This window comes from Chiloscyllium plagiosum, chromosome 17 (assembly GCF_004010195.1).
Source record: "Chiloscyllium plagiosum isolate BGI_BamShark_2017 chromosome 17, ASM401019v2, whole genome shotgun sequence".
NCBI classification, from domain to species: domain Eukaryota; kingdom Metazoa; phylum Chordata; class Chondrichthyes; order Orectolobiformes; family Hemiscylliidae; genus Chiloscyllium; species Chiloscyllium plagiosum.
Genome location: NC_057726.1, coordinates 57729177 through 57746330, shown reverse-complemented (window position 1 = coordinate 57746330; position 17154 = coordinate 57729177). Strand labels below are relative to the sequence as shown.

At 41.3% G+C, this 17154-nt stretch overlaps 1 protein-coding gene across 1 annotated transcript; it reads left to right on the top strand.

Annotated features, from left to right (window-relative positions):
* The first annotated feature begins 5929 nt into the window (after positions 1 to 5929).
* On the top strand, positions 5930 to 16668 carry LOC122558522 (E3 ubiquitin-protein ligase RNF19B-like). The gene is made up of 4 exons (XM_043707201.1): positions 5930 to 7591; positions 9455 to 9531; positions 12202 to 12351; positions 14342 to 16668. Exons 1-4 carry the CDS (start codon positions 7522 to 7524, stop codon positions 14933 to 14935), a joined length of 891 nt encoding a protein of 296 aa, XP_043563136.1. The 5' UTR covers positions 5930 to 7521; the 3' UTR covers positions 14936 to 16668.
* Positions 16669 to 17154: the final 486 nt, after the last annotated feature.

Sequence of the window (17154 nt, the reverse complement as noted above, 5' to 3'; positions counted from 1 at the left end):
GCTGGAGAATCGACGTTTCGGGCATGAGCCCTTCCCTCATGCCCGAAACATCGATTCTCCTGCTCCTTGGATGCTGCCTGACCTGCTGCGCTTTTCCAGCAACACATTTTCAGCTCAGTATTGTATAACTTTGGCTACTTGTGTATTACCATTTTAATTGCTTCACCATTTGTTTGCATTTGTCAATTACTTCGGCCATCAGCTCTGGAATTCCACTTCCAAAAACCCCTTTGCCTGTCTAGTTGTCTATCTTCTTTAGAGATCCTGCCTAAAACCTAATTTTTTGATCATCAGACCTATGTCTCCTTATTGGACCTTAAGGTGTTTAATTATGTTAAAGCTGCTGTACAATTAGAGCTTTTTAGTACTGAAGCGTGTCTGCCAGCAGAAAGTTCCTTTACTTTGTCCTCTTTACAGGTTCTGTAGTTTTGACCACAAATTGAGTAACGAATGAATTTATGGTCTTTCAATCCAATCCCTTTAATGCTCATGTTGCTCACGGCTAGCCTTTGAGTCAGCTGTTGTACTGGTATTGTAGTACTTGCTGTCATCCAGGAGAGTCCACTTTGAGTGTCATTTGGTATTCAGTGGCAGAAATCAACACTACCATAACTGAATATAATTAACAAAAATATGAAATTTGTTTCTACTTTGTAAAAATCTGCTAGATTGTGGTTCCTTTATAGGTGGAGTAATGTTTAATTTCTGGAACGATGGTAATAAAAATTAAAGTTCAGATTTTTATGTTCTAAATATTCATTGTTTCTGTATCAATAACAAGCAGCTAAACCTAGACCAAGACCAAATATACCGGCCCCCATCAATTACTTTAGATGGAAATCTTGTCTTGAGGAAAGAAAACAATGTTTTGTGATTAGGTTGAAAACAGTTTTTTTTGTCAGCCATTTTCCCTGTCCCACTATGGATGAATGTAGATTTGACCAAACAGGGGCCAGATCAAACAGTTGACAGCATTGTTACAATCATAAATATGGATTTATTTGATTTTAATTACATCTTGCATGTGATCTTTAACATTAGGGAGCTGTTGTAATGATGTTGTTGTACTTGTAGTTGGTAGTACATGGACTAAATTGTACTTTTAAAGAAGAGTAGATGTGTTTTATCAGCTGTGCAGTTCAGCAATCCTCAAATAGTCAAGGCAGAAAAAAAAAGTCTTAAGCTGCTTAAGGTCAGTAACAGAAACTTTCCAGAAACAAAAGGCTGTGGAAGAAGAGTTGTAAGAACCTATGTTAAGAAATAAGTGAGCTATGTTAAATTTCTTTTCAGGTTCTTGGGAAGAGACATTCGAGACATGAAGACATGGAGTGAATACAGAAGTTTGTCAAGAAGAAACTAATTGTACCTGTACCAACTGAACAAGGAGTATTTAAGTGGAAACAAAGTGACCCTTTGCTGAAGATTGAGTATATCTTAAGCTTGTTGTTTGGGCAAAAGGGTTAATTCTCTATTTCTAAACATATTTTTCCGTTAAAAGTACATTGACAGTCTTGTATGGTTATGTTCAGTGACAGTAAGCGAATTGCAACATTAAAAAAATTTATGGAATCTGATCTGTTCAGTGTAATCATCAACCGGGATCATAACATAAAATGATTGTTGCCGTGGTTGTGGGTATGCTCACCGATCTGGGAAGTTGATTTTCAGACGTGTCGCCCCCTGTCTAGGTGACAGCTTCAGTGCTTTGGAACCTCCTGTGAAGCGCTGCTATACTGTCTCTTCCAGAATTTATTTGGTTCAGTTTCTGCTGCTTCCGGTTGCCAGTTCCCATAATTTGTTGTAGGGGGCCGGTATATTTGGTCTTGGTCTAGGTTTAGCTGATCGTTGATGGAGTCAGTGGACGAGTGCTATGCTTGGAGAAGTTCTCTGGCTGTCCTCTGTTTAGCTTGTCCTATGATCGTTGTGTTGTCCTAGTCAAATGTGTGATCCTTGTCATCTATGTAAGGCTATAAGGGACAGCTGGTGTTGATGGATGCGGATCGCTGGTTGTCTGCCTATTTGCCCTATATAGTGTTTCATGCACTCTTTGCATGGAATCTTGTAAATTACATTAGTCTTGCACATGGTGAATATAGAGTCATTTGCCCTGCTGAGTTGCTGTCGGAGCATGGCCGTCCGTTGGGCTGTCATGAATCCCAATGGTCGGAGAAATCTGGTTGTTAGTTCCGAGACACATTTTTTATATAAGGTAGAGTAGCTATTGTGTTGGGTCATTGCATGTCCTCGTTTCATTACACAAAAAAACCTCTCTGAACTAACAACCAGACTTCTCTGACCTCTCTGATTCATGACAGCCCATAAATTGACAGCAACACTCAGATGAACACTCACCAGAACAAAAGACTCTGTACCCATCATGTGCAAGACTAACGTGGTGTACAATATTCCATGCAAGACTGCACGTAACACTATATAGGACAAACAGGCAGACAAACAGCGATCCACATCCACAAACACCAACTAGCCATTAAATGCCACGACCAGCTATCCCTAGTAACCATACACACAGACAACAGGGACCACACATTTGACTGGAGCAACACGACGATCGTAGGACAAGCTAAACAGAGGACAGCCAGAGAATTTCTATAAGTAGGCATTCATCCACTGACTCCATCAACAAATAAACAGACCGAGACCCTTTATAGCAGCCATGACAATGAACAACTAGATCATCCACAATCAGTATCCTGTTCCTGCCTCATCCCCATAACCCTTGATTCCACTACCTCTAAGAGCTCTATCCATCTCTTTCTTGAAAGTGTCCAGAGATCTTGCCTGCACCGCCTTCTGGAGCAGAGCATTTCATATATCCACCACTCTCTGGGTGAAGAAGTTTCTCCTCAACTCTGTTCCAAATGGCCTACCCCTTATTTTTAAACTGTGTCCTCTGGTTCTGGACTCACCCATCAGCAGAATCATGTTTCCTGCCTCCAGAGTGTCCAATCCTTTAATAACCTTTTATGTCTCGATCAGATCCCCTCTTATCCTTCTAAACTCAAGTGTATAAAAGCCTGATCTCTCCGATCTTTCAACATATGATAGTCCCACCATTCCGGGAATTGACTTTGTGAACCTAAGCTGCACTCCCTCAATAGCCAGAACGTCCTTCCTCAAATTTGGAGACTGAAACTGCACACACTACTCCAGGTGCAGTCTCACCAGGGCCTTGTAACACACGTTTATCCACATTAAACTGCATCTGCCATGCATCCGTCTACTCACCTAGCCTGTCCAAGTCACCCTGTGTTCTCATAACACCCTCCTCACATTTCACCTGCCACCCAGCTTTGTGTCATCAGCAAATTTGCTAATGTTACTTTTAATACCTTCATCTATATCATTAATGTATATTGTAAACAGCTGCGGTCCCAGCACCAAAGGCTGTGGTACCCCACTGGTCATCGCCTGCCATTCTGAAAGAGTCCCGTTTCTGACTACTCTTTGCTTCCTGTCAGCCAGCCAATTTTCAATCCAACTCAGCGTTTTGCCCCCAATACCATGTGCCTACTTTTGCTCAATAATCTCCTATGTGGGACTTTATCAAAGGCTTTCTGAAAGTCCAGATGCACTACATCCACTGGCTCGCCTTTGTCCATCTTCATAGTTACATCCTCAAAAAATTTCAGAAGATTAGTCAAGCACAATTTCCCCTTTGTAAATTCATGCTGACCCTGACCTATCCTGTTACTGATTTCCAAATGAGTTGTAATTTCATCTTTTATAATTGACTCCAGCATCTTTCCCACCACTGATGTCAGGCTAACCTATCTATAATTCCCTGTTTTCTCTCTTCCTTCCTTTTCTTGAAAGGTGGGACAACATTAGCCACCCTTCAATCCATAGGATCTGATCCTGAATCTATAGAACATTGGAAAATGATTACCAATGCGTTCAGGATTTCTAAAGCCAACTCCTTAAGTACCCTGGGATGCAAACCATGAAGTCCCAGAGACTTATAAGCCTTCAGACCTAACAGTCTATCCAACACCATTTCCTGCCTAATATAAATTCCCTTCATCCATTACCTCTTGGTCCTTCAGCTACTACTACATCTGGGAGATTGGATCTGTTTTCACTGGGCAAGACACAAGCAAAGTACCTATTCAACTCTTCTGCTATTTCCTTGTTCCCCATAATAAATTCACCTGTTCCTGTCTTCAAGGGCCCAATTTTAGTCTTAACCATTTTTTTCTTTTCACATACCAAAAAAAGCTTTTACTATCATCCTTTTATATTTTTGGCCAGTTTGCCTTCATACCTCATTTTTTCTTTACGTATTGCCTTTTTAGTTACCCTCTGTTGCTCTTTAAAAGTTTCCCAGTCCTCTGGCTTTCCACTCATCTTTGCTATGTTATACTTCTCTTTTATCTTTATACAGTCCTTAACTTGCCTCGTCAGTCACAGCCGCTCCTGCCTCCCCTTAGGATCTATCTTCCTCTTGATCCTGCACCTTCTGCATTACATCCAGAAATACCTGCCATTGTTGTTCCACTGCCATCCCTGCTAGGGTATTGAACCATTGAACTTTGGCCAGCTTTTCCCTCATAACTCCATAGTTCCCTTTGTTCAACTGCAATACTGACACTTCGGATTCTCCCTTCTCCCTCTCAAAATGCAGATTAAAACTTACCATACTATGGTCACTATCTCCTAATGGCTCCCTTACTTTGAGGTCCCTGATCAAATCCGGTTTGTTGCATAACACCAGATCCCTGTTCTAAGAAGCCATTTCCGAAGTACTCCACAAACTCCCTTTCTTGTGGTCCAGTACCATCGTGATTCTCCCAGTCTACCTGCCTGTTGAAATCCACATAACAATTGTAGCAAAACCTTTGCGACAGGCCAATTTCAACTCCTTATTCAACTTACATCCTACATCCAGGCTACTGTTTGGACTACTATATTCGTAAATGTGGCTGGAACTGAAAACATGATATACCTCAAATTTGATTATTATTAACATGTTTCCTCCACTAACTTGATTGAGTTTTTAGAAAAGATAACAAAGAAGATTGATGGAGGCAGAGCTGTGGACGTTGTTTATATGAACTTCAGCAAAGCGTTCAACAACATTCCGCATGGTAGACTGGTTAGTAAGGTTACATCACATGCGATCTAGTGGAAGCTAGCCAATTGGATACAAAATTGACTTGGAGTTAGGAGATAGAGGGAAGTGGTAAAAAGTTGCTTTTTGGACTGGAGGCCTGTGACCAGTGGTATGCCAAAAGGGGTTGATGCTGGAGCCACTGCTTTTTGTCATTTATATAAATGATTTGGTTTTAAAAAGGGGGCATAGTTAGTAAATTGGCAGATTATGCCAAAATTATGCAAGGTGTAGTGGACAGTGTGGAAGATTGTCACAGAGTACAACAGCACCCTGATCAGATGGGCCAATGGACTGCGGAGTGGCAGATGGAGTTTAATTTAGATAAATGCGAGGTAGGGAACACCAGGCCAATCCGTATACAGTAATAGTAGGACCCTGGAGCATGTTGCTGAACAATGTGACTTAGGGGACGGGGCATAGTTCCCTGGAAGTGGAGGCGCATGTAGACAGTGGTGAAGAAGGCACAGTTGCCTTCTATTGTCAGACATTGCGTACAGGAGATGAACGCCATGTTGTGGCTGTACAGGACATTGGTGAGGCCACTTTTAGAATGCTGTGTACTATTCTGGTTGTTCTGCTAAAGGAAGGATATTGTTAAACATGAGAGGATGCAGAAAAGATTTACAAGGATGTTGTTGAGACTGGAGGGTTTGAGTTATCAGGAGGTTGGTACAATTACAACATTTTTAAAAGGCATCTGGATGGGTATATGAATAGGAAGGGTTTGGAGGGATATGAGCCAAATGCTGGTAAATGGGACTAGATTAATTTAGGATATCTGGTTGGCATGAACAAGTTGGATTGAAGGGTCTGTTTTTGTGCGGTATGACTCTATGAAAGGATTTACAAACAGGAAAAGTTATAAAAGAAAGAACCATCTTCCAGCTGCTCTCCTGTATATTTTGATCACTGAAGAATTCAGTATTACAGCTGTGTGTGTGCTCTGTGTTCAACAAGCAAAATAGCAGATGATCTAATGGGCAAAATGTCTTTGAGTTATGGCACAGAAGCAAACATTGGAGTGTAGTTGCTTTAAATTCTTGTTGCAATCTTTCTTTGTTCATCAGGGAATTGCGATATTGTTTAAAACCAACCAAAGCCAAACTTTGTACATCTTGCAAAGCCATCAACTTTAAAGTTGCTGCATTGTTTTCTATGATTAAACAGATTGCAGAAAACAAAGAATTAATAAGAGGTGAAGTGTAAGGTAGTGAATTGCTGGAAACAAATCCAGTTGTAACCTAATCTCAGGGCTTGAAGTGATCTCTTATGGGTTGGTTATGATAAGATTCAATTCAAAAGTAATATGTTGTTGGCACAAGCATTCTGATCAAATTGAATAGCATCCTCTTAAAGAGCTGAGATGCTGAATGGTTTAAATCTGTGTTACAGGGTTTCATGAAATTCAATTTTGTTCACCATCTTTCCAGTGTTCACTCTGAATCAATGCGGCCTTTGTTGTTATGTCTTAGACAGGAAGGATCATCTCACCATTTCTTTCAAAGAGCAAACTTGATGGAAAAATATTAAACGACATTTCAAAATAATACATCAGTTTACAAAGTACCAAGAATTAAATAGATCTTTGTGACCAGAGCAGGCAAGAAATATCAATCAATCCTTGAATTAAAAAAAATTAATTTTAACTGTCATCAGCCGGGTCAATTTCCTTATTAACAAAAAAGTTGTTTGGAGAAGTACATTTTAAGGATGCTATACATGGTAACTTGCTGCAATCATGGCCAACTTTGGATTCAGAATTTCGATTTGAAAAGAGAAGTCACTCAAACCTAGACTTGGAGCATGACTGATTCCTGGGATGAGGGGGTTTTCTTGAGAGCAAGGGTTGGACTTGTATCCGTTGAAATTTAGAATAATAAAAAGTGAATCTTACTTTATCATTTAATATGCCTAAGGATCTTGACAGGGTGAGTGACAGGATGTTTTCTCTCTGGGCTATCCTAAAATGATAGGACATTGTTCTCTACTTGAGTCAAAGCTCAGCATGGTTATGCTGTGGAATTATCTTACCCAGAGAGTAGTGGAGGTGTTGATTGTTGAAATAATTTTAAAGCTGATTTAGATTCTTGAACTAATAAGGGAATCAGAGGTTAGGGGATTAGACAGGAGAGTTTACCTCATCCATGATCTTATCAAATGGAAGAGCAGGTTGGAGCGAGTGAGTCATATACATCTTATTTGGAATACACTGAGAAATTTGACAACCGTATTTCTTTTTTTCAAATTGGTGGAACTTCCCCCTCATTAGCTGTGGTGATCTCGACTGTAGAGACAGAAGTGAAACTGAAAGTTCTGGGAGTTACTGGAAATTGAAAGAGTGACAACTCCACAAACATCTAGCATTTCAAACTCTGCAGCACCGACAGAGGATGGAAATCATTATTTATGAAACGACTCTCAGAAAATTTCAGTTTGTCACAGCGGCGAATTTGGAGACAGGTAAAAAGCGCTGTGGTGAGGTTTAGATCAGAATTGGTGACTGTAAGCTACATTGCACATAAATGAAACAAAGAACTACGGATGTTGGAGATGTGAAAAATAAACCCATTGCTAGCAAAGCTCTGCAGGTCTGATAGCATCTGTAAGGAGAAAGCGACATGTTTGTCAAGGTTATCAGCAATTTGTATAGAGATAAATATTTGGTAGAGTGGTCTTGGAGTTGCGTTTCAGGGATGATCACCTCAAAACGAGATACGCAGCGTTGAATGGTAGATCAGTACCTCATTTTAAAAAGAGAGTCAATGTCTCCTTTGAAAGGCAGTTAGCTACAACAAATAGATCATTATATTGTGTTCATTAAAATAGAGAGAGAGAATTGTAAGCAATAATTCTTCTTTGACTGTCCTCAGCACCATCTAACAGCAGGTTTGACATACTATTGGGAGAACCTCTCAAAGCACTCTTGACATTTAACCAGTGTGACTTATGTTACCATAAACAATGGGGTTTGGACCAAGTACTGCAAAATGGATTAGTTTTTCAGATTTTTTGCTGATCGGCCAAATGGCTTCCTTCCATTCTGTCGATGTGTGAGAAACTGGCAGCTAGCTCTGTGCCTATCCTTTAAGTTGAAAGATGAGCAACCAGATATGCAGATTAAACTTGCAAGGAATTTAATCAAAGGAAATCCTTTGGGGAGGAGGGGGAAGTATGACCAGGCTAAGTGCAACCAAGTCCTGATGGGATGCTCCTTTTAGAATTTGCTTTTCCCAAATAATTGTGATGATTTTGTAACTTCTAACGTGATCCTTTTTTTTTTGGAAATACTTAAGCAGAATTTTGCGGGACAACATGACATGACATTTTATGAGGAGAATGTAGCGCGCCAGTGCAGTGATGTATTCCAGATCATACTGCGTGATCTGTAGTTCACAAAGTGTGTAATCAGACTGATCAGCTTTATTTATTGTAGAGGATACCAGGAACCAGAAAGGCAGATGCCTGTAGAATGGTTCTTAATTCAATAGCTTTACTTTGCAGCTCAGCCCCTTTCAGTAGGTGATTGATTTGGAAGCAGCTCCCTCTCTTCCCCCTCTCTGTCTCCATCTCCTTCTCTGTCTCTCTTGCTCTCTGCTCATGTCTAGAAACTTGCTTTGAATAGGGTGGTGTTAAATGCCAATAGCAACACTGGGAGAACTTCTCTTCCTGCTCCCCGAAGTCTCCTGGAAAGTCTCCAAATTCTCTCTATTCCAGCATCCAGTTCCTCCCTAGATGAATTTCAGGATTTTTGCCTCCGCTGCTCTCTCAGGCAGTCCTTTCCCAGCAGTGATCACTTTTTTTTTGTGCAGAAGGCTTTCTGGTCAGATCCAAATTTACTCACTTGAATTTCCTGACACTCCATCCTGCTTTCATGATATTTATAGTATTTCTATGTAGTTAAGCCTCCTATTTGGCTTTTATTACCCTTTGCATTGTGTTTGGCAGGCCATTTAGTGAGCACCAATATGCTAGAATTCTTGCATTTCTTTCAACTTCATCATTTTCTGTATTGAAGCCTTTTTTTTCTGTACGTCGGACATCCATTTCCTCTTGTGTATGACAGTTTGCATCATTTCCTTTTAATTGATCTCTGCCGTTGTCAAGCTCAAGTCATACATTTTGACTGCTTTCTCCTGTTTCCAGTGGCCCTCCCATATGGAGTCAGATGCTGGTCCAGACAATTTGCATTGAGTTTCTGAATCTGCAATGGGTTTTTTTGCAATGGGTGCAAAGTATTTACAGCATAGAAATAAACCTTCAGCCCAACAAGTCTGGATGTTTGAATTAATTGCAAATTCAACCTCTGTCTGTTGTCTCTTGTAGGAGATCATAAAACATCCTGTGGCCATGTGATAAAATCCAGTGGTCTGAAGGAATGGTGCAAGGCACTTCTAGATGAGGTGAGTTCACAATTATTCTCTAGCACAGGGCACATGGACTTGCAGCTCCAAGGTTGGTCTCTTAGATTGAAGGGAGTGGATGGTAAATTTGCCCAATTTTCACCAGTGAGAGTCTCTCCACATTCCATTTCAGTCACCTTCATGGCCTCAGAATTTAACCAAACACTGAAATGGGCAGAAGCAATTGGAGGGTGAAGTACCAAGCACTAAGTATGCTACATTCCATTTTTCTTTTTCACAGAGTAGGTAACCAGCGGTTTCCGGAGGATGACAGATATTCAGTAAAGAATCTCCGAGGAGGATGAACTTAGATTAAACATTTCTAAAACTAATTGGGATCTGGTATTGGGTTTCTAGTTAGTTGCAGTATGTCTGTGATGGATGCAATATTCTTTCAGACTATCCTGCAGCAAGGTACCAAGGTATTGAGTATTAACCATCAATAGATGGGTGTGAGCAGGTACTGTATGAACTTGGGTGCAAGTCGAGTTTCTAAAGCTGCATCTTTGATCAAAACACAAGATGCTGACTTTTACATGAGAAGCTTTTTGGAGAGGTTAAAATACACCTCTCATAGTCACACTGTTGCAGAGTTTCCAAGTCAGACACAGATCTCACCAACTCCACCTGCAAGCGTAAGCCAAAGGGGCCAAAACAATAAGTCTGGTTACTGAAGTTTAATTATTAATAACTTCTGAGGATTCGAACATTAATACTAAATTCATCGAATTTAGCAAAGTCATCAAAAACAAAAGCCAACTGAACAAATTTGTGTAGTTTCAGATGGTTTTTACACTAGAGAAGAATGCTCAGCAGCAGAACATACATGGGATGTGTATTGACATCAATAAATCTTACCTTCCTCCTCACCGTCTAAATCAAAATCACAATCACCTATTGAATGGCATCATCAAACAAATCATCAACGTCACCTTTTATTGGTCTGGAAACAATCATTGTTTACCTGTTAAAATGCGTTACTTATCCCATATTCTCTGAATGATTTGACAGTCTCAATTCTGATTTCATCCCAGGGCTCTTCACACAGGCTTGCTAACATCAGAATCCAAATACTTGCCTCCCTTGGAAATATCTATGAAGCTTCACAAAATTTCAGATGCCTCTTGCAGTTTGCTTGGTGTTCCCCAAGAAGGATGGTAAAGCATAGCAAACAGTCAATGGACTTGAAAATACCTTGAAACGTTTGTTTAGAGACATTAAATTATTGAGCAAGAGGGTTAGATCACCAGGGCTGATGCATGATCACGGTTTTGCAATCTAATTTCAGTAACGACAGCAGTAACAAAGTGTGGTTTAGAATGTGTTAAGGCAACACACATTTTACTTTTTGGGACTGTAGACTGCAAAAAGAGAGTTGGGCACTCCAAATGGCTAAACACACCAAGAGGATTTTTGTGTCTTCAAAGTCAGTTGGGATTGTGTGGTGTACACTTTAACTACACCAGATTGTTACTTTTTGAGATACCAAGGTAGATTTGTAACCTACAGGTATCAGATGTTCCTGGATGGTTTTAAAAACAATCTGCTGAACAGCCTTTGGACTAACCCAGCTGCAGTTTCACAATTCAGATTGTGATATAACCAGAGGCATCCAGAAGTCTCCAAACAAGAAACGCATTTTCCCCCTTCTCACACTGAGTCGAAAAAAGTTATTGAAAACCTGGAGAGTCTAAACGGGGAATCCCAATATAGGAAGAGGCCTATGCCCACTCAATTGGCCATTGAATTGAAGATTGACCATTCCTGCTGGTGTCACGTGCACCAGATCTCCAATGGCTTGAATCTCTAGATGGGGCACAATTGTCTGCTTTGAAGCTCAATGACTTTAAATTTGAAATGGGCTGTGTTTCTGCTGTTCCTTCATTATACTCTTCAAGGGGAGGGATTGACAGGAACATAGACCCCACCAGTAAAGTGGCAGGCCTGGCTGCATGAGCGAATGTGCACAGACTTGAGGAGTGGAGCAGCAGCCTTGGACATTGTGCTGTTCTATGATTCTCTCAATGAGTCAGTCACAACCAGGGTGAGCTGGCCTTCAGCAGCAAGTACAAAATGTTTGGATTTCTTGGGCCAAAGTCAGATCCACTTCTCCACAAGATTAATAAAAATAAAATCCAATTTTTCTTTGGCCAAATGTTGTTGTGGCTAAACTTTACACAAGATTGTCCATTACAGTTTTGTATCATGGATAAACCAGTTGCTGGGATAAAATTAACTTTCTGAAATTTGAAGGGTGTGACTTGATTGATGTTCATCCATCCTTTCAAATACATATTCACACTGTCCCACTGAGGGTTAGTATTCACAGCTGAATATTGACTCTGATGGGAACTAAGGCACATCTTGCCTTTTTTTTTCTGTAAAGGTTCTGGATCAATCGATTAAATTGTAGTCTTGATGGGCACTCCACATGTAAATTGTTTGAATGTCTCAATTAGATTTCAGCCAGTAACTCTCTCTTGAGATTGCCAATGTTTGGCATACTTTTAAAAAGTGAAACTCTGACTTGCCTGAAGACTGCACCTTATCATAGATGCACCTGTCAGTGATTGTCACAAGACTCTGCCTTGGTGACTTTCCATTTCTGACTGTCTGGGGACTCTATGAGCTGGGAATGAGTTTGACCACAATAATTGGTTCTCTTTATAGGGTGGCTTCACATTTAATTGCCCTAAGTGTGCAAAGGAGTGGCCTTGGCAGGAAGTACGGAAAATTGCGCAGTTGACCCAGGATGAATGTAAGTCGTATGAGGAGCAGCTTAACAGGATAATGAAACCCAAAGCAGAGTGGTACAAAAAGGTAACCTGAGTGTTTTTTCTCAATTGATTTAGAGTTGAGTGATTTCTGTTTTTAAATCAAAATATTGACTGGTGTTTAATAAAATCAAACCTGTCCTTTTGATGGTTTGTTGAAGCAAAGTTGCCTGGATATTGAAATGAGATGGATAGATCCATCGCTAGTTAATTAGCATAAAGCCATCCAACACTGGGCGACTTGTTAGCAATAAGTAAAGTGATGACAGTTCCAGAGGCAAAAAGAGGACCCTGGGTGGTGGGAGATACACACTGCTGACGATGAAGGAATGAGAAAAGCATATTTGTAATGGGCTTGATCAAGAGATCTGCAAAAGAGAAAGAAGGCAGTGACTAAAAGTTGGATGGGGGTGAGGGGAGGGAAAGCATGAAGAAGCAAAATGAGTGATAGTGTCAAACCATAACCTAGTTATAAATTTCACATATTTTGTTCAAAAGGCTGTGGATGCAGGGACAATGCAAGCACTGAAGCTTTATAAGCAGGTCCAGTCTGCACAGTGACAAATGCAGTTCAAGTACAGGCCATTGCCAAATGAATGGTGGACCAGACTTGAGGGCTGAATGGCCTACTCATTTTCTCTGTTCTTAGGAATAATCAACACTATGGCAGAAACTTGTACAATTAAACATTCTGAGATCAGAATGGTGTGCTAGCTGTTCTCAGTGGAGAGCACACTTAAGACTGTGTTTCCATGTCCCGCCCTGGTCGAGACTCACACTTGAGTGTATTCGTGAGGAGTAACTGCATAGGCAGAGGTGTGAGTTTCCTGATGAGATATTAAAGCAAGGAGCCATCTGCTTGTGCAGGCAGCCGTGCAAGATTCCATGCATTCTTTGGAAGACAGCAAAGGGCATTAACCAAGTGTCCTGGTCAATATCTATTCCTCAATTAGCATTACAAAGCTGAACGCCTTATCATTGGCACATTACTACCCACATAGTACCTGGTGGTGCTAAGACCATAAGACGTAGGAGCAGAAATTAGGCCATTCAGCCCATTTGTTCTGCCATTTAATCATGGCTGATAAGTTTCTCATCCTCATTCTCCCTGTAACCCTTGATCCCCTTGACAATCAAGAATCTATCTCAGTCTTAAGTACGCTTAGTGATATGGCCTGGACAGCCTTCTGTAGCGGTGAATTCCATAGATTCACCGCTCTCTGGCTGAAGAGGTTTCTCCTTATCTCCATTCAAAGATCTTCCCTTTACTCTAATGTTGTGCCCTCAGGTCCTAGACCTCCTGTGCAGAACCTTTGTCAAAGGCCTTCTTGAAGTCCAGGTAGATAACATCCATTTGCTCTCCTTGGTCCAACCTGCTAATTACTCCCTCAAAGAATACTAGCAGATTTGTCAGGCATGAACTCCCCTTGATGAAACCATGCTGACTTTGCCCTGTTTAACCGTGCCAAGTATTCAGAAATCTCATCCTTCACAATGGATTCCAGCATCTTACCAAATGGAAGGAGGGTGGTACGTGTGTGGAATGAGCTGCGAGAGGAAGTGTTGGGGTCTGGTACAATTGCAACATTTAAAAGGCATCTGGATGGATATATGAATATGAAGGGTTTGGAGGGATATGGGCTGGGTGCTGGCACGTGGGACTAGATTGGGTTGAGATATCTGGTCGGCATGGACGGGTTGGACCGAATGGTCTGTTTCCGTGCTGTACATCTCTATGACTGTATAACCCAGGTTAGGCTAATTGATCTGTAATTTTCCGTATTTTGCCCTACTCTCTTTTTAAACCGGTGTGTTACGTTAGCGATTTTCCAGTCTCCTGGGACTGTCCCTGATTCTAGTGATTCCTGAAAGATCTCTCAAACTAACCAGAAGGGGTCAGTAGTTTTTTTTAGTTCTGTGCTGTCTGCTCCAAATGTAAATGATACCATTCTGTCTTTCAGTTCTAAACTTATATTCCTGTGATTTGCATTCTTACCATAAGCATTTATGTCACACTTCCTCATTTTGTTTCTCAGTGTCCAAACTGTCGTCTCTACGTACAGAGGATGGATCCGGAGAAGCTGTGTGTACAGTGCCTGCCTTGCTCAGAGAAATCAAACAAAACCTTTCAGTTTTGCTGGGGCTGTCTGAGAGAGTGGAAGAACCGTGATGCGCAGAGTAATAGCTGTGGTAATACATCCTGCAGTCTGACAGCTCTGCTTCTGAGCTGCGATACAATCGATGACCAGGCCAGCCCAGTGTATGGGTGTCCCAGAATCCGGGCTTGCCCCAGCTGTGAGGCATTAACGCAACACTCTGGGACAGGCTGCCCAGGTGTCTCATGTCCCAGTTGCCACTGTCAGTTTTGTTTCCGGTGCCTTGAGTCATTTGAACACCATAGAGGAAGACAAGCTGGCTCAATGCGTTGCTGTATTGTTGAAAGGCAAAGACTCACTGGCCAAGATGTCGACAGTAAACACATGCCAGTGTGTGATGAGGATGAATTGATAACTCAGTATTTATTAGAGATGGCCTTTGACAGGGAGCGGCAAAGGCACAGCCAGGCAAGAAATGTACACTTACAGCAACAGGGAAACCAACTGCCTGGGGGCCCCTGTGTAATTTTCTGACCTGCATTAGGGAAAGTCCTGTTTAATAGCCCACTGATACAAAATGGAAGCTTCATTTGATGTAATGTCTTTATTCTCTGCTGCCTTCTAATAGCAGATTTTTTTAATATACACTCTCTCTCCCCAGGCTCAAAGCAGCAGTTCTCCCACTGCGCTTTGCTAAGTGATCATTCCCCTATGATAAGCTTGGACAGTAAAAAGGAAGCTGATGTTGCTCTCAATCACCCATCACAGGGTATCCAGAAATACTGAAATTCTAGCAGGCAGCTTTGCCCATTGGGGTCTCAGTAACTAGTGAGGAATTAACTTACTCCTTACATTGGACCTTGGATGTTTGCAACAACAAGGTAACCCCATGTCCATGCTGCAATGATATCGTTCCTTCTGAAAGCTGAAGTCCTACCTCCAGGATTAATTTAGGATCTGTGTTGGCATGGATGAGGTGCATCCAAGGAACTGTTTCCATGCTGCACGTCTCTATATCTTACTATTCACTATGGGGATCAGCCGTTCCTACTAAAGTTTCCTATATCTGACAGCTGGTAAGCCACTGTTCAGTGCTGAGAGATATATCTTCCAGGCTAAAGAATGGTGTCACTACACTGATGTGTTTTCTAGTGAGATTCTCACTTCATGAGGAATTTCACTCCCTCTTGTGGATAGTTCAGCTTATCCCAATTCCCTGCTGAAGGTATAAGCACCATCTGATCAGGTTGTGCATTTCAAAACACATGCAGGCACTGTATAAAAACCAGTTGTCCTCCTGTCATTTCTGTATCTTTAGTCTCTGTTCTGGTCAGTGACCCCTTGTCATAACAGACAGGTGTTTAGAGAATACAGCTTTGTCCTGGTGACTATGTAGACCTGACTAACCTCCGCTCATCGGTTCATGTATTAAAAAAAACCCATAGGATTCTTCCAGCTACACAAAACATTCCTCCTTCAATTCCTCTGAATTCTAGACTGTAACCTCTTCAAATCTGTCTTTCTGAACTCATCCTTGCTTTACAGTACAATTTCAATATAGACCCGATTAATATTCCTGAATCTCCTGTAGCATCTTCTGGTTCATTGAAGTGAATTTGAAGCACTCATTCACTGTCATTTACATCAGTTGGTATTACCTCAGTCTCAGTATCTAATGCTATAGAGTCATACAGCACAGAAAGAGGTACTTCAGACTATCATGTCTCTACTGACCAACAAATACCAGATTACACGAATCCCATTTACCTTCATTCCCTCGTTTGAAAACCCCAATATTTTACTACTATGAACAAATTGAAAGGTTATATTGGTCAGTCATGATGATGACACCCTGCTATTTCTCACTTGCCTACTAATCACCCTTTCGCAATCTCCATGACTTACATTAATCATTTTTCCAGATTTTCTTTTTGAACATTGCAATACAACATCAACCGGCTCAAGACCCAGCCAAGGAAATTCTGAGGTAAAGGAGAGGGGTAAAATAACAGGGAGATCAATTTATTTTAAACTTGTTCAGTAGATTTCTCCATAGCTCCTGAATTTTGTTTGTCATTGAACTAACTGGGATAGATTTCGGGGCTTTTCCCTCACCCTTTCTGCAGTAAACGTCACAGCACTTTGCTGTAGGACCACAAATAACCATCAAGGACTACCTTTGGACAGAAAACTCCAGCAGCAGCAGCAGGAGAACCACATAGGTAGAGTCATAGAGATGTACAGCATGGAAACAGACCATTTGGTCCAACCCGTCCATGCCGACCAGAAAAAGACTTTGTCTATTTATCCTATCCATGCCCCTCATAATTTTGTAAACCTCTATAAGGTCACCCCTCAGCATCCGACGCTCCAGGGAAAACAGCCCCAGCCTATTCGGCCTCTCCCTGTAGATCAGATCCTCCAACCCTGGCAAAATCCTTGTAAATCTTTTCTGAACACTTTCAAGTTTCACAACATCTTTCCAATAGGAAGAAGACCAGAATTTCACGCAATATTCCAACAGTGGCCTAACCAATGTCCTGTACAGCCGCAACATGACCTCCCAACTCCTGTACTCAATACTCTGACCAATAAAGGAAAGCATACCAAACATTTTGCTTCAGTATCCTATCTACCTGCGACTGCACTTTCAAGGAGCTATGAACCTGCACTCCAAGGTCTCTTTGTTCAGCGACACTCCCTAGGACATTACCATTAAGTGTATAAGCCCTGCTAAGATTTGCTTTCCCAAA